This window comes from Balaenoptera musculus, chromosome X, assembly GCF_009873245.2.
Source record: "Balaenoptera musculus isolate JJ_BM4_2016_0621 chromosome X, mBalMus1.pri.v3, whole genome shotgun sequence".
Lineage (NCBI taxonomy): Eukaryota > Metazoa > Chordata > Mammalia > Artiodactyla > Balaenopteridae > Balaenoptera > Balaenoptera musculus.
This window is the reverse complement of record NC_045806.1, coordinates 34,977,056-34,998,828: the sequence shown is the minus strand read 5'-3', so window position 1 is coordinate 34,998,828 and position 21,773 is coordinate 34,977,056. Positions and strand designations below refer to the sequence as shown.

The 21,773-nt window shown below is 55.3% G+C and overlaps 1 protein-coding gene across 9 annotated transcripts in view; it reads left to right on the top strand.

The window, feature by feature from the left end:
• Positions 1-21,773, top strand: part of BCOR (BCL6 corepressor) — a 114,193-nt gene that overhangs the window by 73,455 nt on the left and 18,965 nt on the right. For 6 of the 9 annotated variants that reach the window (XM_036839818.1, XM_036839824.1, XM_036839822.1 and 3 more), the window contains exons 2-4: positions 16,216-16,341; positions 17,660-17,738; positions 18,682-21,522. In XM_036839818.1, the coding sequence (XP_036695713.1) occupies positions 16,256-16,341; positions 17,660-17,738; positions 18,682-21,522 (3,006 nt within the window). In that variant the 5' untranslated portion in view covers positions 16,216-16,255. Of the gene's footprint in view, positions 1-13,989; positions 14,054-14,711; positions 14,799-15,637; positions 15,659-16,215; positions 16,342-17,659; positions 17,739-18,681; positions 21,523-21,773 lie in introns of those variants that run through there. The other 3 variants (XM_036839817.1, XM_036839816.1, XM_036839820.1) reach the window with 3 other exon arrangements.

Here is a 21,773-nt window from a genome sequence, read left to right as displayed (position 1 = left end):
GGCCGGGGCCGGGGCGGACCCGCGGTGCGCTTGGGGCAGCCCGAGCCCGTAGGTTCCCACCCCGACCCTGTAGGCGCGGTCACGCTCCAGGGTTCTGTCCGCCGGGAACCGTGCGGGCAGGGGGACCTGGGTAGGGTCTCCGCACTCTCGCGGGTGTTGTTGGTGTGCCTGTGATAGATCGGTCTAGACAGGCATGCAGGCTCCCTCCCGGCTGAAGGACGGGAAGCGGGGGGGGGGCGGGCCGCGGAGGCGGCGGCAGACTCCCGTGAGCGAGCGAGCCTGCGGGCCCAGCGACCAGGGTGGAGGGAAGGCTGCGAGGGTTTCTCTTAACCCTTTAAAGACGGTAGGGAGAGTGGGGGTGGGGAGTGTAGTAGAAATTCCTGGAGGCAAAGTAGCCCCCTGGGGAGAGGAGGCGGGAGTCTGGGCTTAGGGTTTTCCTTTCTCTTCTGTGTATGCAATCTCACATCCTGGTACATTGGGCTCGATTCTTCGACAAACCAAACGCAGCTGCTAGGTGATCTAATTTGACCCGATACTTCTCAATGGGGGAGGTGTGAACACACACAGTGGGCACCCTCACTTAAGGAACTGAGTTGGGGAGATGCAGAGGTTAGACCTTAATGTTCCCAGCGGCCCAGTATGTGAAGGTCTGCTCAGAGCTTTAGTCGGTGGGGCCTCTGACCGAGAGTGCTGCCGACCAAAGACCCAAGCCTGAAATGCCTGGCCAGTGTGTACAGGTATGCATCGGAGAGAGCAAAGGGGTCCTTGAGTTGTCTATGTAAATAAAAACACTTTTAACCATGAACTTGTGGAGAGTTCAAATAAGATATGTGCAGGGAGGCAGCCTCCAAACAGGAGTTGGACAGTGATGTGTACAAGATCGATCATTTGTATACACATACATGGGGTCAACATTGAATTGGTCTAAAAATTTAATACAACTCTGCAGGCATTGGTCTCGTTCTTTCCCTGAGGTAGAAATTGGTGGGTGGGTTACCCTATAGAGAAATGAATCATTAGTCACACTCCTCTCTCCTTCCCCCCTCCTCTCCCTTTTAGGGTTTGTAGTCTTAGGGGATCCTCTAGTTACATTAAACTGCAAACCCATATTGGTCTAGGAACGAGCCACATTATAGGCAAAGCAAGAATGTAAGTCGTGGGGAGGTGTACGTGTTAGACAGGAATGCACAGATTAAGATGTGTGCCTGAATGACATGTGCTGAGACAAATCAAGACACTTGGGCTCTGATGCCCACCTGGAACAAGAGATACAGAAGAGATAAAGAACTGGCCGAGAGGAATGTAAACATGGGTATGCAAATACTGAGACCTAGAGCGAGATTCTAGGAGAAAATCCCAGACTTTGTTGAGCTGGAAACTGGAGCAGAATTTCTGTAAGTTCGTTCCAGAGACAAAAGCCCATTTAAAGGTGTGAAGAGGGTCACTTGGAAACACAAAAAGCATTCACATGCATACATCCATGCTTAGATACACAGGCTGAATGACAAAAACTCAATGCCTGATGAAGATTTTCCTGCCCAGTGAGACCGAGCCAGGGCACGGAAGTGTGGGCCACACAACCACATTCGCACACTCATTCACTGGGAAATACTGTGTCTTTGGCTAGAGGGAAACTGAGGGCAACGGTGCCTAGCTAAGGGTGGATGGCCCTTAGTTACTAAGATTGCTTCTGGTTATAGTTTCTTCCCATCTAGAGTGGGGAAGAGGGTATGTCTTGAGCAGGTAGGATTTCTGAAAGGTTTTTGAGTTCTTGACCCTGAGAGGATGGATGGTGGAGGAAAAAGAGGAGTAGCTTTGCACTCTGGGTCGGGAGCAAGGGATGTTGCGCTCCTCTAAGTCCTGTTTGCTAAGGTGGCGCAGGGCCTAGTGAACTGATAGAGACTGAACCGAAAGAAGTGCGAAGTTCGGCCTCTGGGCGGAATCAAGGGGAGGTATGCTTTCTTTCCCTTTTTTTTTTTCCCCCTTGAGGAGACCGTGCGGGGACGGCCAGCGTAGGGAGGATTAGCAGGCGCCTCTGTGACCCCAGACGCGCGCGTAAACTCGGCTTGGGTTTGGTTTGCCCGCGGCGTCGATTTGCCGCGGTCCCTCTTTGTCTGAGCCCAGCCGGGAATTCCAGCTTTTATTGGGAAGACCGCACTCGGGTGGAGCCCGCGCTGGGTCGGGCACGACTGCCGGGCCGCGGGGCTGGGCAGGAGGCTCGCCGGCTTCCGAGCCGCCCGAACCCCAGGACGGTCCTCGGGAGTGCCCAGCGGCCCCCGGCAATGCCACCTCGGTGGTTTCCTCGAGGGCGCTGGGCCCGGCCGACCCAGCCCGGCAGGGCGGGGGGCCTCACGGGTCCACTTGGGCCGCCGCACCGCCCCCCTCTCCGCTGGCCCCACCCCTCCCCCGCCAGCCCGAGGCCGAAAGGAGCTCTGAAGGCCCTTTGTTAAGCTCCAGGGTCACACCCGTGCCCCGGGGGCCGCGCAGGGGCGGGAGGACCTTCTCCTGGCTGGAGGCCTCCAGCCCTCGGCTCACATGGTTCGGGCCTGGAGGGGCCTCGCCCAGTCAGGGGAGGGGAGGCCGAAGCCGGCCCCGGCCCGACCGGGCTGCTTCGCCCGAGTGTACAGCCGGCAGGATTCTGTCTGTTTGCAAGGCTGGCTGCGCTGCCGGGGCCTAGATGGTGACGCTGGCTTGAGAAGCAGCCGGGGCAGGAGTGGAAGGTCTTCTCAGGCCACCCCCGTGGCAGCCAAGCCGCCTGTTCCCCGAGCACTTGGCCGGGGACGTCTCCCAACCTCCAGCCCGGCCCGACGGCTTTCGCTGGTTGCCCCCCATGTGTTCCTCCGGAAGGGATAGCTGACTTTCTGTTGGATGGGAATTAACCAACGAGCTTTTCCCCCCGCAACGTTTCTGTAGAAGGCCCCCTTTCCCAGCGCAGGCTCATTTCCGCCTGCCCCTAGTCGAGGGTGTTGGAAGTGGGGGGGGGAGTCCCCGCACTTTGTTATTTCTTAGAACCATGTCTCCCCGGCCAGCCATCGCCCCTCAGCACCCATGGGCTCCGGCGCCCCGTGATTAGACTAGCGGGGAAGTCCGCTAGAAGATCCTGACAGCATAAAATATAATTTGATCTAAAAGACAGTTTCCAGTATAATCTCATTATGCATCACAGACTCCCGGTGTTATTTTGTGGAAGGCGGACAATGATCAATTTACATTGACCCGGGGCTGGGCGAGCTTTTAGATGGTAATTGCCATATTGATTTGCATGCAAAAAGGAGACCTGCTAAAATTAAAGACCGGAAGCTAAATTAAACTAAATTTATTGTCTAGGTGCAAACCAGAGGAACTACTGGGGGGAAGAGGGTGAGTCAGGTCAGGGTGCCAGGGGCAGAGCAGGTGAGAGGCCCAAGAGCTTCGGGAGGTCACAGATTTGGGAGCGATCTTTGCCCTGGTGATTTCAAAACGTGAGGAGGGGGCTTGTTTAGGGTATGGGGACCCAGCAGGGAAAAGTTATAAACAGGCACTATTGCATTGAAGGCACTGGGATCTTTTAATGCTAATAGTAACTGCGAAGGGGGAGGAGAGGTTTATAGGGTTATAGGGGTCTTCCTGCACCATTTCCGGCACCCCCCATTTCTATTGTTCTACCCGAGCGCTCATAACCATGCCAAGGGCACCCAAATTCTTGCATCTGAAGAGTTAAATTTTTTTTAAAAAGACAGGCCTTAAACTCTCCCCCCCACCCCCGCGTCAGGTCTTTGGGAGAGAGCGAGAGTAGGGGGCGGTTCTGCATGCCGCCGCGGGCAGGCCCGGACCTTTGGAGGCTGCGGGTTCCTCCCCGGACGCAGCAGCAGTCCCAGACTCGGCCGGACGCCGATCGCTTTGGGAAGCGGATCGCTCCAGGTGGCCCAAGTGGCGGGGGCGGGGGAGGGTCTGCCGGGGCCAGGGACTCACGGTGCCCAGGGGCGGGGGTCACCTCACTGGAGGTTGGAAGGGCCTGCACGGAGGGGGTGGAGGAGGGGAGGCGGGGGCTGGAAATCCTGTTCCAATCGACGGTGATCGCCAAGGCCGGAAAGTTTAAAAAAGAGAGAAAGCCACTGGCTGCGAGCCAGGGGCTGCCGGGCCGCCGGGGCGTGTTTGGCTGGCTAGAGGGGTGAGGACCCGGTTCCGCCATCGCCTCGGTCCCTCCCGCTGCCGAGGCCCTGGCCCGCCCCAGGCGCTCCTGGAGCCATTTCACACATCCGGCGCCTCAGCCACTGGAGGAGCCACCCGCCCGGGGCCGGGAAGCCGCAGGGGCGGCTGAGTGTCCGGCGCTCCTGCCCGTTCCCCTTCGAGCTGAGCTGGAGACAGCCCTCGGTCGTGGAGCCTGTGGCCTCTGTGGCGTTGGGTGTGGATAGTTCCCGGAGCTTCTGAAAGCCCGGGGCAGACCAGGAAATTGAGGATGGGGTGCGGAGGGGATGTTGAGCTGCTGGGATGAGAAGTTGGGGAGAGGAGAGATAACCCCAACCTCTGGCTTGTCTCGGGACTTGTCTTTTTGTGGGGACCCCCAGGAGTCCAGGAGGGTCTAGCATCTTGCAAGCTGCTTCCCCCTCAATTGCCTCCCCAGCCCACTTTGGTCCCTGGGTTTTTCATTAAAGTCCTAGGAAAGGTAGATAGATGTAGGCACTCTTTCCAAAGGACTTTTGCTCTGTCTAGATAATTTGATTTATTGCTTTATGTGGCAAAACTAGGGTGGCAAACCTTGTTCTAGTTCCAGGTGTCAGCACTTTTTACAGAGACCTAAGAGTAGCACCCACCTCCCACTGCCTGTTCTGGGCTCCTGGAGGAGGGGGAAAGTGGAGCCTTGTTGGGATCCCTGGCCTCACACCAGGGTGTTCCAGTGTAGGGAGATGGGTAGGATGTTGGCAGAAATTTCGAAAGACTTCACATGGACCAAGAGATTTCTGGGTGTAGGAGAAACTAGGGTCCAGGCTTCTTGTGGACCGAATTTCATAGGTGTTAAGTGCTATTCTTTTACCCTGTGTTGGAGTACAAGGGCTTAAGGAAGCCTTCCGAACTTCTTGGGGATTCCGAATGGCACAATTTGACCAATAATTGGCTCCTCTCCGCAACTCCAGGACTGAGTTTGACCGTGGCCCATTTTTACTAGCTGTGTGACCTTGGGGGCAGGTTATTTATGGCCTCTGAGCCTCAGTAAGTTTCTTCATTTGTAAGACTGGGAATAATTATCCACCTTTAGGATCAAAGAATACTTGGCACATAGTAGGCCCCGAGGATTAGTAATTGCTTTGAATGACTGGTCAGATTCCTATAGGTTGCTTCTCCGTTCCCTACTGCCCCTGAGATGCCCACCCCCCCCCCCGCCCCCACTAAGACCTGCGTAGGCCAGTCAGTGTCTGGGGACCAACCTGCAGGTTAAGCTCCCCTCCAAGGGTATTCCTCAGGCTATTCTTCCAGGTCTGCCTCCGTGGGTTCCTCTTTCCCTTTGTTACAGTTCTTTGCATTCTGGGCTTTAAAGGATTCCATATGAAAAGGCTGGGATTTTTTTTTTTTCTCCCCCTAAGTGGGATCATTTATATGGTTAGGAATTGATTCCAGAACCGGTATCTAGGTGCTCTTTGGCAAGTCCTCCCGCCATTCTTTCGGGGGGAGGGAACGGCAGCGGCTGGAGGGGAGAGACCTGGTGGGAAGAGGTGAAAGGGTCTGGCCCGCTGCAGAGGCCAGAGGTGCTGTGGTTTGTTTGATAGGGATTAAGTCCGGATGTTATGAGGTCTCAGTGTGGTTTTCAATAAAGTCTGTCAGGGATTGCTTCTTTTATATCGATATGTATTTTAAAAAATTACTAGCATGAGAAGAAAACCAGACCTGTATGGATCCAGGCCGGTAGTAAGCTACTGTGATTAGGTTTCCTACTAGACTCCCAGAGGGGAAGTCAGCGTTTGATTGAAGCTACACTTGGTTCTTGACTCTCTGGGGATGCCTGCTCTGAAACAGGAGCCCTCCCTTTCTCTCCTCCCCCCACCCCCCTTTTCCCTTCTTCCCCTAAAAGCCTTTGTGCTGAAAGAGCTTCAGTAGGCATGAGTCCCTGGTCCCTCTCTAAAGAATGCCTTCCAGCCTTTGCTGACATTGTGAACAGTGGGTTTTACCAGGCCAGCAGTTTTCCCCCCATCTTAGCTCACTATTTTAGAGGTTCGAGTATGCCCAGGATGCACCTAACTGCAGTGCTTTCCAGTGTGTGTAGCCAGGGCCTTGCCTGTAATCTGAAGACACCTTAACCTTTGCCCTAGGTGCCCCCCCGGGGGGGGTGGTGAAGGTGGGGAGAGCAAGGACAGGGGATTGTTGTTGAGTGTCTGTTTGTTTTCTCCAGCCACAGAGGCAGAGGGGTGGAGTGGGGCGAGGCCGAGAGTACGTTCCAGCCTTGGGTCTGATTTAAAACTTGGTTTAATTGGAGAAACTCTTAGGCATTTAACAGTTCTGTACAAATGCAAACTTGAAATAGCTCTAGGCCTACGTCATTTAGGAAAGAATAAATGAAGTACAGAAATGTCCAAACTATGTAAATCCTAGAGTTGTCTGCCCTCCCATAAACACATGACAAGTGCCAAGGCATTTCCAGTCAAAACACCCATGGAACCAGCAGCCTCCATCCTTTGTATTTATTATTTTATTAACAGCATTTTACACAGCATTTAACAAGCACAGCCTGCCTGCTTTCCACCACGGCTCTCAGCAGACTGAGGGGTGGAAAACAGATGGGGGTGGCGAGGAGTGGTCTCTAGAAGAGACTTTTAAGCTGGAGAAATCTCTTCAGATGGGCAAGGAAAAGGAACGTTTGGGGTTCCTTTCTCCTGGCCCCAAAGAGAAGACAAAAGTAATGCTTTGGAGGAAGAAATCTCCTCTCCCTTCTCCGGAGGAAAGTTGTGCAGATGTGGTCTGTCTAGTCTCCACTTCGATCCCAGAAGGTGTGAAGCAGGGTCTACTTTCCCAATACTCTGCCCATCAGTTATTGGTGCTTTTCAAAGAATAAGTATTTGTCTGCTATCATTATTCTGTATCCTGGTGGAAAGTTTATAACGAAAAGTAATGCCTTTCTTAAGTCATAAAATGAGCCTTGTATGATTATTTAATTAAAATCTATTTAAGGACCGATTAGGCGTGTAATTTGCGCTAATAATGACGATTATGGAAATGTTCGACTTAACCAAAAATCATAAAGGAGACATTTTGATCAGTGGGGCGACCAGGAAGGATTCAGGGAGTTGGACGGTTTTCCGAAACACACGAGGCTTTGGGCTGCAGAAAGTGCCGAGCTGCCTAGCCTCTGGGACACGGTAGAGAGGGCTGCAGGACCCCAGGCCTGGCCGGGTCAGGCCGACCCACGCTTTGCTGAGCAGAGAAACCGACCCTGGGAGTCTGAACAACCTTTATTCCCAGCTGAGGAAATGGGGGAGGGGGCCTGGGAGGAGGAAACTCTGGGAGAGAGCTGATGAACCCCACAGAAGTCTGCGCGAAATGGCTGTGTTCTCTTGCTTTAACAATCAGCAGCGACACACGCATTGCTGCCTCGGCTAGCCTTGGCTGGAGCCTGGAGGGGTGGGGGGAGGGGGGTCTCTTGTTCCGGAGAAACCTGCCAGCTGCTGGGCTTGGTGCGAAGGCAGACACAATGCTGCTGTTGTTGGTTTGATCTCTAACTGTGGATTGTTAGTCTGGCTTTAACTATGTGGTAAGGGGGGAATGTGAAGGCTGTTTACAGCGAGTGCAAATAATGTGACAGCTGTTGGTGCACGAGCAGCGCTGTGCCTCCTCGGCGCTCACACAAAGCGCGCACTATGCAGGCCCGCGGAGAACTGCAGAGGTGGCCGCCGCTTGCTGGCCCGGGAGCCCTCGGATGCGCTGCGAGAGAGCCCTCGGCAGCGGCACCCGCCCCCCCCCCCGCACCCCGCGACACGCATCTTTCTGGCTCCTGGGATCGTGGTGGACGTGCGCGCTGGTTGGTGTGTTGTGGTTTAGGGAACTTGTTAGGCAGAGGTGGCAGGAGAAGGCCTGCGGGGTCATGAGTGTCAACTGTCTGGAGGGGTTTGGCCGGGATCTGTTGACCTGGGGCCTCGGCGGCTTGTGACCGGGTTGTTAAGATTTGGGAAAATAACTTTCCGCCCTAAAGCAAGCCTGTTGGAAAGAATGTATTATTAACTGAAGGCTTTCTGGAAATTGCAGAGGCTCTGAAGGCCGTTGTTCTTCCTCTGAAATGGCCCTGTTATTCAGACAAGTTCAAGAGACAGGCGGCCGCTGTGTTCTATGCCCTCGGCCCTGTTTCCTGGATTGGAAACACAAGTGTGTAGGTTCAGGACCCGAAGGGGGGTGAATGGGGGTGGGGAGGGGTGCAAGTCGGCTTTTGATTACCCACCTCCCTTTGCCTTCCCGGTTTTTAAGAGCGCACTTGCCTTTCAGCTGCAGGACCAACGGTGCTGTCTTGAGGTCTGCCCACAGCGCCACCCACTCTGTGACTTAATCAACTAGATGCCCACAGCCCGGCCTTCTCTGAGTTCCTGGTCCTCTGCCAGGCACTGCGGGGAGGCGCCAGGGTGGGAGGGAGAACAGTTGGTGGGTGGCAGCAATACCCCGCTGGGCCGGTCCAAGCTGGCGGGCTCAGGATGGTCCGGAAGATGGGCCTGCCCCTGGGCTGTCCTGGGGCAAGCTGGGTGTAAAAACCACTCCCCCCAGTCTCAAGGTTGAAGGCTTCGCAGCCCTGGCCCCCGGGCTTTGGAGGATCATTTAGAGCTGACTTAATTCTATATCCTGCCCTTCTGTGTGACTTTGGCCCCTGAGTGTACAGCTTGCAGGATATCTGCAAATTATGGGTTCACCTCCCCCCCCCCACCCCTGCCCCCAGATCTACTCTCTGAGTTATAATGTGGACTTCTACATCTAGTTGGGTTCCCTAGTGGGGAGCTGGGAGATGCTTCTGGAATGATACATGAACTTCGGTGCCAGTTCTATAAATTGGTCTCTTTTTATGACGTGTGCCATTTTCTGTAGGAATGTTGCTTGCAAAACGAGTTTCGCCTTGGAGGAAAGGCGGAAAGATAAACAAGCCTGCAACGCCAAAACACTGGCAGTCTTTCCCTCCTTCCAGCTCTCTTAAAGCAGCCGGGCTGTATTTCCAGGATTAGACTCGTGCTTGTGAAGAGGGACTCTGGTTGGCTTTTTTTTCCCCCCAAGCAAATGCAAATTAGAGAAAAATAATTTTCTTTCAACGATATGCAATGTATTAGTCACTTGTTATCGTGCTCCGAGGCAGGCCTCATTTGCGCGTCTGCCAGCTCGCTCACATCTGCTCGGCGCTGTTTGGGGCATTTTAACCTTGGCGGTGTCGTGTCTGGTCCCACGGATCAAGGAGGAGTAATTAAGCTCTGAACGGCTAGAAAAATTCACGGGCCCCCACGTCTACCGCAGTTTTCCCACAGCTTTGTTTGGGGTGTTCCGGGTTCCAAGATGAACAGACGTGGGGTTCCTATTGTTCCTTGTAAAGAAAGTGGGAGCCCCTGTCCTCCCCTGACCCTCATCCCCAGCCTTCCCAGGACTCCCAGGCTGCACACAATCAGCAGGGAACCCGGGTGCAGATCACAGGACCCTGTGTTTTATGCATCTTTTATTCGTAAAAAGTTCCTTTGTGCTTCCTGTGTGTACTAATGATAGCTGTCGTTAATAGCCTTATGGTATAGCTTGTTCCTTGTGGGGGGAGGAGTTTGCAGTGAGTTCACTTTATTTCTACAAAGCCCTGATGGAGGCTGCAGTGCAGTGACACCCCCTCTAGAGTTGTGGTCTACGGATCGTTTATTCTGGATTTGCCTCCAGGTTGTGTAGACTCCAAGTGGGAACCCAGCCTGTAGGGACCAGACCCGAGGGGGTGTGGAGGGTGGGTTGGCGGGGAGGAGAGGAGTAAGGTTGATTAATTGCATTCAACCTAGGTTTCCTGTCCTGGGCTGCTGCCTCCTGTTGAGGGACACCAGCTTCCAAATGGGGCCCCCTCTTGCATACACACGTGGTTGTGTGTGGCACAACCGTGAAAGAAAGTGAAAGGAACAAAAAGCCGAGGCCTGGCGTCGGGGGGGGGGCGGGGGGTGCGGGGAAGGGGAAGTGTCTGAGGTTGGTCCAAGAGCTGATGGGGGGCAACGGCTCTGTTTTTGGGAAAGGGGGTGTGTGGCGGGCAGCCCCGGTTTGGCAGCGGCTCTCCCGGTCGATCCTTGCTGGTGCCCCCCTCCCCAAGCCCCCGAGCCCCCTTTTACAGTTGGCTACACCTGGCTTGCATCTTTCAATCGGGGAAGGTGAGGGAGGCGTCCACGGAGAGAACACTCCAGACTGGCCGAAGGGAGCGCAGGACGATGGCCCGGAGCGGTCTCCAGTCAGGGCCCACTCCACTCCCCTGGGGCGCGCCGCCGCACCTCCTGGGTTCTCCGTGCGCCCACCCAAAGTTGCTTTTTGTCAGAGATTCAGCGGCAGGCGCCTGGGAAGGGGGAGCCCAGAGGAGCGCGCGGGCGGGGTGAGCTGGGGTCGAGGGCTGGCCGAGAGAGCGGGGGGTCCTGGAAGGTCGGGCGGGGGGTGCGTGTGGGGGGGCGGCCCCGCGCGGGGACCTGGCGTTGGAGGGGCGAGGAGCCTGCGGCAGCGCGGGTGTGTGTGGTGGGAGAGAAAATCCCTTTGTTGCCGACCGATTGCGCTCGGGGCTGAGGCGGGGGAGGGGGCGCCGCCCCTCCCCCACTCGCAGCCGCCGCCGCCGCTGCGGGCCAAGTTCACTCCCAACTGACCCGAGTGGCTCGCTGCTCTATCCTGGCGCCCTGGGAGGAGGCAGGGAAGGTTCTGGTTGCTCAAAAGGTCAGGGCCGGCCGCGTGAGTTTCCCGTCCCCCACCCCGTCACACCCCTACTCCCGCTCCGCAGCTCTGTTACTAATGCAAAACTTGGGTCGTGAGTGGGGACGCCTCTGGAGGCGGCGACAGCCATGACTTGGAGTGTGCCAAGAGACAGCGCCTGGGCAGGCTGGATCACCCCTCCCACCCCCCTCACCCCCCTCACCCCCCTCACCCCCACCAGCACCCATGCCCGGCTACAGGACCCAGTCGGCGACCTCCTTCAGCCACACCCCAGGAAGCCTGCGACCCTCCCCCCGACCTGGGGGCATCCTTGGGGTCCCCCTCTCCCCACTGCTACACATACTGGGGAAAACATCCCAGGAGGACTTGCCCCAACGCTGCACACCCTGGACCGCTTTTTCTCATCTCCCACCTCCTTGCGGCCCCCAGTCCTAAAATAGGAACTTCTTCATCCCTCCCTTCCTTGACGCCAATAGAGAAGTGCCTGTGTGTGACTCAGTCTGCGCTTGAGCAGTCCCAGGAAGGGCTCCCGCGCCATGAGCTTTGGGCTTCCATGAAAGCCACACACTCTGCAGAAGGTCACCCCTCCCTGGCCCCCTCTGTGTCCCTGCCTCAGCCTTCCCTCTGCCGCAAAGAAACTATGCAGCCATTCTGGGGTTTGTTTGTTACATAGTATGTTTAGTGGAGTCAGATGCTGTTTAATGGGTTAGATGTGGCCTGCACCAGCTATTGCCAGGCAGAACTCAAGTCCATAGTGCAGTTTAATCCTCTGGAAAACACGGTGCCAAATATTTACAGATGAGGGGGCCAAAGTTGAAGAGGTCCGGCCACCTGCCCAGAGACACGCCGTGGATGAGAGTGGGAGCTGGGAGGCTGTGGTGACTGCGGGCGCGCGCGTCCTCCACAGAGAACCAGCCATGCCCATGCAGTGAGGGACACCCCTTCCCCGAAGAGGTCCCCAGCCTACGGAGGACCGTGGCACATGGCATGCTGGCTGGGAGCCCTGCCGTCTGCCCGGCCTTCTGAGCCGGAAGCTCCCCAAAACCTGTCCAGGTCTTCTTGGTCACTAACTGGATAAGTGCCTGATGCGGCAAGGGGTGCCTAGAGAGCGAGGCCCTAGGAAGGGGCACCGTTAGTATTGGAGTGGAGTTGGGATGGTTTGGTGGCGCTGCTTCCCATTTCGTCGCTGCCACTTGACAAGCGTGCTCTGCAGACTTGAACCAATCCATCAGCCGCCTCAAGGGCGGAGGCAGTGGAAAGTGGCCCGGTGCCAGGAGGAGCTGGGGTGGAGAGAAAGGAGAGGTGCCAGGAATGGCCTGGTGCTGCCTTCCTCCCTGCACTCACGCCAGCCTCTCACGGCCACTGCTCCTTCCTTTGCAACCTGTTTGTTGTCTGCCAAGGGGAGTCGCCTTTAAAGAAAAAAACAAACGTTCTCTCCTTTTCCTCGTTCCATAATGGTGTCTTCATGGCAGGAATCGGCAGAACGGTGGTGGGTGCAGCTTGGGACCCGTGTGCCCCCTCGTGTCTTTTCACAGAGGGCCAAGGTACCCTCACTCAGGGATGCCGAGGTTGGGGTGACAGCTCCTAATCTTGGTCCCTCTGACCTCTTTCTGCCAATCACGCTCTTCTCCCCAGTGTCCAGGCCAAGCTCGGATGCTAATCATAACTCTTGGCTCCCGGACCAGATGACTGCCCAAGTCTGTCGAGGGAGACTCAGGCTCTCCTGTGCTTGCCCTTAGGGCCAGACCGAAAGCCGGAGACCACGCGGCGAGTCTGCGTTTTTGCAAGCCGGGTCTCTCCCAGAACTGGGTGTTCAGCGAGCAGCCGCCACAATTCCTGGTCTGTTCTTCAGAAACCAGACGCTCCTCCGTCTCCCCAGCTGATCCCTTCTCTTGGCCACCTTCCCTCTTCATCCCTGTCCCACATCCTTGCCCCCTTCTCTCCACTGCTGGAAAAAAGGGTTAAAACCCAGAGCCAAGGTGTAGCTTAGCAGCTCCCACTGGAAACAGGTTGGTGCTTGTAAAGTGCTTTTCATGACTGACTTCACACATCTTGGCGCTTCCAGAAGCATCACCCACCTGTGGAAGAAAGGGGGGGGGGTCGTTGAGAAATAAGGGCAGATGAGCCTCTTATATACAGCAGCAAAGCGCCTGCTCTGTCATCTAAATCACGTCATTCGCCCCTTGCACCATGACCCACAGCCAAGGGTCAGGGAAGTCACTTTTGAAGAACTTTTCCTCGGAGGTTAAAAAAAAAGAAGAAGAAAGTAAGAAAGACCCCCAACTATTTCAATAGCCGCTTCTAGAAGAGGAGTGAGCATGGCTGTGTCTCTGACCCTGTCTCTGTGTCCCTTACGCCCAAGATCCCCTTAGTTAGTTCTACATCCCAGAGAGATGGGGGGTGGGCCCGTTCTTCAGTGATGGTGGGGCGTAAGCAGTATGGCCTTTGCCCAGGATTTGGGCTGTCACTCTGGAGAAGGGCCTCATGCCAGGCAGGGCCCTGGCTCCTTGGCCCTTTCCGCTCAGGTCCATCTTTGGCCCGGAACCTGAAGAGTTAAAAGTCTTTAGCTCGTTGCAATGAAATTATGGCTGGCAGTGGCGCCGCTGTTTGTTCAACAGACCTCCACTTTTAAACAGTTCACAAAAAGTTCATGGGGCAGCTAAAGATTATAAGTGTGTGTGTGTGTGTGTGTATGTGTGTGTGTGTGTGTGAGTAGGTGTAGTCAGCAGGATCCAATACTGAGCCTTGCCCCTCCTCCTCTTGTTTCTTCACGGCCAGCCCCCCGCCCCCGCCCCCACTCCCATGACACCCGACCACGCTCGGGGCCTCAACCCTCCATCTGACCCTGTGCACGTAAGAACACTTCATCCTGACACTGGGTGTTATTTATCTGTGCAGCGTTAATATTGAAAACCCCACCAGACAAGACCTGGAAGGGCGGGGAGAGGCTTTGAAAGCACCCAGTGGTCCCAGGTGTCTCTAAACTGCATTCCCCTCTCATGCTAAGTCCAGGCCGCCCTTTCTAAAGAAAAGCCCTTTCAAGGGAAGGGGGCTGCTGGCCCTTTTTGAGGGGAGGGGAGAGGGCTCAACAGGATGATTGTGGCAGCGGCCTTTCTGTTTCCTCAGTCAGGTGCTCAGAGGTCCTTGTCCCAAGGTGACAACTAAAGGAGACATGTAGGAGGAAGCTTGTGTAAGTTTTGAAGACTGGGGCACCAGAAGATTGGGGCTTCGAGGGCACACACGCTTCTTCCCTCATCCTTTTCTTAAGGGTTTGATGGAGTGACCCTTTGGCTGCTGGTGTAATGTCCAAATTTCATCATGACACCCAGCCAGGGGGTGGCATGGTGTGGCCCTCCCGCTGCAGCCACGGCCAGGACACTTGCACCGAGGAATGTTGCTCCTCCACCTTTTAGATGAGGCCTCCCTGGACACCTTCCTTTTGGTCTTCCTTTCGTTAGAAGGGGCGGCAGGGGTTAGGGAGGGGACACTTAGCTGAACGTGCCTTCTGGTCGGCCCTGCACTAGTGGTGGCCTGCCCCCAACTTGATTTGTATGTTCGGAACACGGAAGGACAGCCCGTGAGCCCCACACAGAACCTTCCTTGATACCCAAGTCCATCTGAGTCCACCTTTTCGGGGCACTGTGGCCAGCCACTGGAAATGCCCCAGTCTGTCTAAAGAAAGGGGCGCTTCCTAAAGAAATAGCTTCTCTAGAATCCCACCAGGCCGGACCCAACTGGGAGATCTCTGCCTCTCCTCCAGCTTCATTGTTGAGCTCTAACTACGCGCTGTGTGTCTGCGCGTGCGGCTCTTGATTAACAGACGGTGTTCTCTTCTGTATAGGGGCCGACGGGGGATGCTGGTGGACAAAAGCCTGTGTTAGGACAAAGAAATGCAGAGGGATAGCCTGGCTTGCTTTGGGATTCAGGTCTCCCAGGTGCTCCCCGACCCCACCCCTAGTCACTCTCGGAAAAAGAGTCCCCAGTCCTGGTGGCTCCCACCCAACCGACCTGGCAGTCAGCTCTGTGTGCTAAAGTGTAAAAGCAAGCATTTGCATATTTTTTCCTGCTAACAAAGGAAATGTGTCGACTTAGGGAACATTTGGGCTTTCGGAAACTGTGTGGGTGGGTGTGTGAGGGAGGAGAAAGAAAAGTTCCCCCATGAGCTGCACACCAGTGATTTCACACTCAGGTTTGGGTCCTGTGTAAAGAGGCCGTGACTGGGGGGGCCCTCCCGGGGGACCTCCCCCGCCCACCCCCCCCACCCCCCCCCACCCCCCCGCCCCGGACAAGGGAGTCTTCGAGCAGGGGAATTGCCTAGGGCCATCGGTCCCAGGCATTAAAGGCTCCCCTACTTATTAACCCAGCATTTAACAGCAGGATATGGGGCTGAAGCGCAGTCAAAAGAAACGGCTCAACCTCCAAAGAGCAATTAAAATCCTGCACGAGGATAAATCACGCGCCGTGATAATCCTGTTAATAAAATGCAGCTTGTCCTGACCCTTCACTCATGCAGCAAACTAGAATGTGATGTGGGTGGGGCTGGTGGGCCGGGAAGTTAAGGAGGGGGCGGGGCTCTCCCCTCTGCCTCGGCAGCCTCCCCCCTCCTCCCGGTAGACGGAGAACGGGTGGCTTCTGCTTGCTCCCCGCGGGCCGGAAACTTGCATCCCCAGCCCGAGCCCGGCAGCCTGGGCTGCTACGACTTCTGCACTCGCTACTGATTGCTGGTCCCCAGCGAGCAGGCGTCATTGAATTACTCAGCCGCCTCCCTCTGCAGCTCCCAGGCCAAACCACCCAGGTTTGGGGCTTAATCTAATCTAGGGCTCGGGTGGGGTGGCTCGCCAGCCCACTGACTCTTTTTAACCCTCCATCTGTAAGTCACACGCGCCGCAGCCGTGGAAATGAGTCGTAGTTTGGGCCGCCACACCGGACTGTTTGTGCCTTTTATACCACACCCCACCCCCGTCCCCAATCCTTTCAGCCCCAAGAAGAATCAATGTGGGGCTCCCTGGAATCCAGCACCGTCCGCTTTCAATCCAAGTGTGTTCTCCAAAAGGCTGGGAAAGGGGAAGGGAGAAGGGCAGGTGCAGGGTGACATGTGCTGTACCTTGAATGGTGTGGCCTGTGGCTCTTGAACCCTCTCTGCATCCCCAGCGCCTCCTGCCAGGGAAGTTCCATCTCTCTCCTTGAACCTCTGGCTCAGGTGTGTTCCTTTGCTCCTGGCCATCTGTAGAACATGGAGCAGGGTCTGCCTTCCCAAGTGCATTCTGTATGAATTGCCTAGGAGGGTTTCTCTTGTTCCCTCTTTGGCTCCTTTTTTATTCAACCTCCTGGGATTCTTTTTGTTTTAAACAGACTAGACGCTTGAAGAAAAGCTGCCATCCAAGAAGACGACATGCTTTCAGCAACCCCCCTGTATGGGAACGTTCACAGCTGGATGAACAGCGAGAGGGTCCGCATGTGTGGGATCAGCGACGACAGGTAAATGCGCGTGTCTGGCTGAGGCCTGGGGAGAGCGTGGGTCCTTCCCCAGGGCTCCTGAGCAGAGCCCTCCCTTCACGTCCTCACAGCCAGAGTGGGCCCAAAGGGGGTAGGGGGGAGATCTCCTGCCTAGCTGGCGGCCCTTGATTTACAGTTTTAACAGGCAACCTGGCTCAGCGAAGCATTGCCGCCCTTTAAGAGATTAGCCCCTAAAGCGGCCTTTCAGTGCACTTTCGTCCTTAATTTATTATTTCATATTTATGAAGGAGAATTAATCCCAGTCTATATGCTGCTTTAACTCTAAATGTCAGGAGTGTGGGCCCAGGTGGATCGGCATTCGATGTGCTTTTAAAACAAATAGTTTGCTCAGTAATAAATGGGGCGATAGCCACCCTTCACATCATTGAAGCCCAGGGTTTCTCTGGGTCCTCCGCCGCCTGTTCGGCGAGGCCACTGGCTCCTGGTTTCAGTCACCCGACAGCTCTGTTATGCTTCCTAATCAGTAATTTTGGAGTGCGAGGTAGAGGCAGCTAAGCAGTAGATAATTGAAGCTGCTCTTCCGGGTAACGATGAAACTTTTCTCTGCGGCTTGTCAGTGATTTTATCCTGGGGATTTGGAAGTTGGCACCAAGCACTTTCTTTATCGATGCTCTCTGATAACAAGTTCCAGGGCAGCCGCAGCAGCCTGGCACAGATGTGCGGCTTCCCCTGGAGCAGCTGACATTTGTATGATATTAGTGTCTATCCCCCATAATTTTGATAGAGACAGTCAAATATGGCTTCATTATCACCATGGAAACCAGTTGCATAGGACATGGTACCTAACTTTGTTTGGGGAAAAGTTTTGAAAGCCTGTCCTCACGGGTAACACAGAAGTGATTGACGTAGCCAGCTCGCAGACTCCAGCCTTGAGGTCCCCCCTTTGGCTTTGGCCATTGTATTACTTCATGCCTGTCCTCAGGTAGAGCTTATAAGGGTCTGCTAGGTCAGCAGAGCCCAGACTGCCCTGCCCGGCCTCTCTAGAGAAAAAATTGTGAGGGTGACGTGGTTGTGCAGAATTTCTGCCTTACCCAACTCGAGGACGTGTTTGTGATTTCACATCCCTGTTGCCCTGCCTTTCCTTTGTTTTTCCCAGTACGGTTGAATCACCATTTGGGGACAACTTTCAATATGGGCCATTAGGGAGGATTTTTTTTTTTTTTTTTTAAGGGCAGTTGGAAAAATGGAGTTATTAGAAACTGGTCTATTCTGGGGCAATCTATGAAAGATGGATTAAGTGAGGAATGCTTTCATGAAGTTGGTGTGTCCTTCTAAATAGGAAAATTCCTGTAAACGATGGTGACGCTTCAAAGGCCAGACTGGAACTAAGGGAAGAAAATCCCTTGAATCACAACGTGGTAAGAGATTAATGGCTTCTGTTGATGTGCTGAGTATCAGTGATCTGTAATCAATCGTGCATTCATTTGCATACCATTAAAGGGCCTTTTGGGGGCAGGGCGGGGTGTTTCAGGGCAGGGCTGAGTGGAAAGCCTAGGCCGAAGGACGAAGCCTCACCCAATTTCTTCCTGGCTTGCTTTCTTGGCTGTGCTCGCCATTTACGTCCTCGTCCCCTGGTGACTGGTGGGATACGTGCCGCCTTTTCTTCGAAAAGCTACGTGCCACATCAGTGCTCCCAGCTGGATAAATTTGTAGCCTCCAAGTAGACCCTTAGGGTTTACCTTCCCAGTAAAATATGAAACAGAGCTGTCTTCAGATACCAGGGAGAGGAAGTCAAAAGACACAACTACAGTTTGACCCATGGCCTCTTTATTGATTTAGAAATGAGACAGCTCAAGTCCTTCATTCCTTACTGTCCCCCTGAAGATGGTTTTTTGTTATGTTAAATAATGCCTCGATACATCCGGGAAAAACCACAGTGAACATCGCCCCGCCCCAACCCGACAGGGCCTGGGGAGGGTGAGTCCGAGTTCTGTACCCCACGAGGGTGGTTCTGAGAGCAGTGGAGTTGGTATCACCTCAGTTGCAGCAAAGAATTTCTGCTGAGAAGGTGGATCTTCCAGAGTTAATAGATGACTAAATTAATGCAGGAGCCTCAAGTCTAAAGGGACCAACGTTTTACGTGCTTTCAGGATACTAGTTGGACAAAGGTGAGACGGCAGGCAAAGGAGGGTTCTGGATAAGCGGGGAGGGGGCCAAAGACCTTGTGAATCCTTTATTTTTTAACCCTTTTGGCTCAGATGTTGAGGCTGATGTCCTATTGAGCTAGTCCGCCTTTTCTCTTTGGGATGGGCTGCTTTGAAGGCGTGTCCTCGGTAATACCCATTTTCTTCTTCTGTGAAGGTGGACGCGACCACGGCCCATCGGATCGATGGCCTGGCAGCGCTGAGCATGGACCGCACCGGCCTGATCCGGGAAGGGCTGCGTGTCCCCGGAAACATCGTCTATTCTAGCTTGTGCGGACTGGGCTCAGAGAAAGGGCGGGAGGCTGCCACAACCATAGGAGGTCTGGGGTTTTCTTCCGAAAGAAACCCAGAGATGCAGTTCAAACCGAATACACCCGAGACGGTGGAGGCCTCCGCTGTCTCCGGAAAACCCCCAAATGGCTTCAGTGCTATATACAAAACGCCACCCGGAATACAAAAAAGTGCTGTCCCCACGGCAGAAACACTGGGCTTGGACAGACCTGCCAGCGACAAACAGAGCCCGCTCAACATCAATGGTGCTAGTTACCTGCGGCTGCCCTGGGTCAATCCTTACATGGAGGGGGCCACGCCAGCCATCTACCCTTTTCTCGACTCGCCAAATAAGTATTCCCTGAACATGTACAAGGCCTTGCTACCTCAGCAGTCCTACGGCCTGGCCCAGCCGCTGTATTCTCCGGTCTGTACCAACGGGGAGCGATTTCTCTACCTGCCGCCACCTCACTACGTCAGTCCCCACATCCCGTCATCCCTGGCCTCGCCCATGAGACTCTCGACGCCTTCGGCCTCACCAGCCATCCCGCCTCTGGTCCACTGCGCAGACAAAAGCCTGCCCTGGAAGATGGGCGTCAGTCCTGGGAACCCGGTCGATTCCCACTCGTATCCCCACATCCAGAACAGTAAGCAGCCTAGGGTGCCCTCTGCCAAGGCGGTCACCGGCGGCCTGCCGGGGGACACGGCTCTCCTGTTGCCCCCCTCGCCTCGGCCTTCACCCCGAGTCCACCTTCCCTCCCAGCCCGCTGCGGACACCTACTCCGAATTCCATAAGCACTATGCCAGGATCTCCACCTCGCCCTCGGTCACCCTGTCGAAGCCATACATGACGGTCAGCAGCGAGTTCCCCGCGGCCAGGCTCTGCAGCAGCAAGTATCCAAAGGCTCCAGAAGGAGCCGAAAGCACCCAGCCAGCTCCCGGGCACACCCGGAAAACAGCAGGTCAAGACAGAAAAGATGGCAGCTCACCTCCTCTCTTGGAGAAGCAGACGGTTACCAAAGACGTCACCGATAAGCCACTAGACTTGTCCTCTAAAGTGGTGGATGTAGATGCTTCCAAAGCTGACCACATGAAAAAGATGGCTCCCACGGTCCTGGTTCACAGCAGAGCTGGAAGCGGCCTAGTGCTCTCCGGAAGTGAGATTCCGAAAGAAACTCTATCTCCTCCAGGAAACGGCTGTGCTATCTATAGATCTGAGATCATTAGCACGGCTCCCTCGTCCTGGGTGGTGCCCGGGCCAAGTCCTAACGAAGAGAACAATGGCAAAGGCCTGCCGCTGAAAAACAAGGCCTTGGACTGGGCCATCCCGCAGCAGCGCAGTTCTTCGTGTCCCCGCATGGGCGCCGCCGACGCCGTGGTCACTAACGTTTCGGGGTCGGTGTCGAGCGCCGGCCGCCCAGCCTCTGCGTCGCCGGCCCCAAATGCCACCACCGAGGGCAGCAAGACCAGCAGGAGCTCCGTGGATACCACGCCGTCCGTCATCCAGCACGTGGGCCAGCCCCCGACCACACCTGCCAAGCACAGCGGCGGCACCGGCAGCAAGGGCGCCAAAGCCAGCAACCCAGAGCCGAGCTTCAAAGCGAACGAGAATGGCCTCCCGCCGAGCTCAATATTTCTCTCACCAAACGAGGCGTTCAGGTCCCCACCAATCCCCTACCCCAGGAGTTACCTGCCTTACCCAGCGCCCGAGGGCATTGCGATAAGTCCCCTCTCCTTACACGGCAAAGGCCCTGTCTACCCTCACCCGGTGTTGTTGCCCAATGGCAGTCTCTTTCCTGGGCACCTCGCCCCAAAGCCGGGACTGCCCTATGGGCTACCCACGGGCAGGCCGGAGTTTGTGACCTACCAGGACGCGCTGGGGTTGGGCATGGTGCATCCCATGTTGATACCTCACACGCCCATCGAGATCACTAAAGAGGAGAAACCGGAGAGGAGGTCCCGGTCCCACGAGAGGACCCGCTACGAGGACCCAAGCCTCCGGAACCGGTTTTCTGAGATGCTGGAAGCTGGCAGCACCAAGTTACATCCAGAAGTCCCCGCGGACAAGAACCTAAAGCCCAGCCCCAGCTGGAATCAAGGGAAGACCGTCGTCAAGAGTGACAAGCTCGTCTACGTAGACCTTCTCCGGGAAGAGCCAGATGCGAAAACCGACGCTAACGTGTCCAAACCCGGCTTCACAGCTGAGAGTGTCGGCCAGAGTGCCGAGCCCACCAAACCCCCGCCTGACCCGGCCCTACAGCCACACCGGGATTTCATTGCCCTGAGAGAGGAGTTGGGGCGCATCAGTGACTTCCACGAAGCCTATACTTTCAAACAGGCTCCGGGCCAGCCAGTCTTCGGCTTAAGCAAGGAGAATGTTCCAGCGGGAACCAACAAGGAGAACCTGGCGATGCCGGTCTCGACTCCGTTCCTGGAGCCGACCCTGGGGAGCGATGGCTCTGCGGTCACTTTCGGGAAAACCCAAGAGGATCCCAAACCATTTTGCGTGGGCAGTGCCCCACCGAGTGTGGACGTCACCCCCACCTATACCAAAGACGGCGCTGACGAGGCAGAATCAACCGATGGCAAAGTTCTGAAACCGAAGCCATCTAAGCTGGCAAAGAGAATCGCAAACTCCGCTGGTTACGTGGGGGACCGGTTCAAGTGCGTCACTACCGAACTGTACGCAGACTCCAGTCAGCTCAGCCGGGAGCAGCGGGCATTGCAGGTGAGCCCCCCACCCGAATTTCAGGAGCCTGACCAGTTGTCAGGTTTTTTTAATGTGTGAAGAGGAGGGGGCCGGGGGTATGATAGGGCAGGACACCGGGCTGATTTGGTTAATGCAGCTTATGATAATTTAAATGTTTGAAATGTGTCCAGTAAGGGGACGTAAGTGGATACTTTAAGTTATTCTGTAGATTTTAAGCGAACTCCACTCGAATGCTGATAACGGAAGTTTTAATTATTGCGAAGGATGTC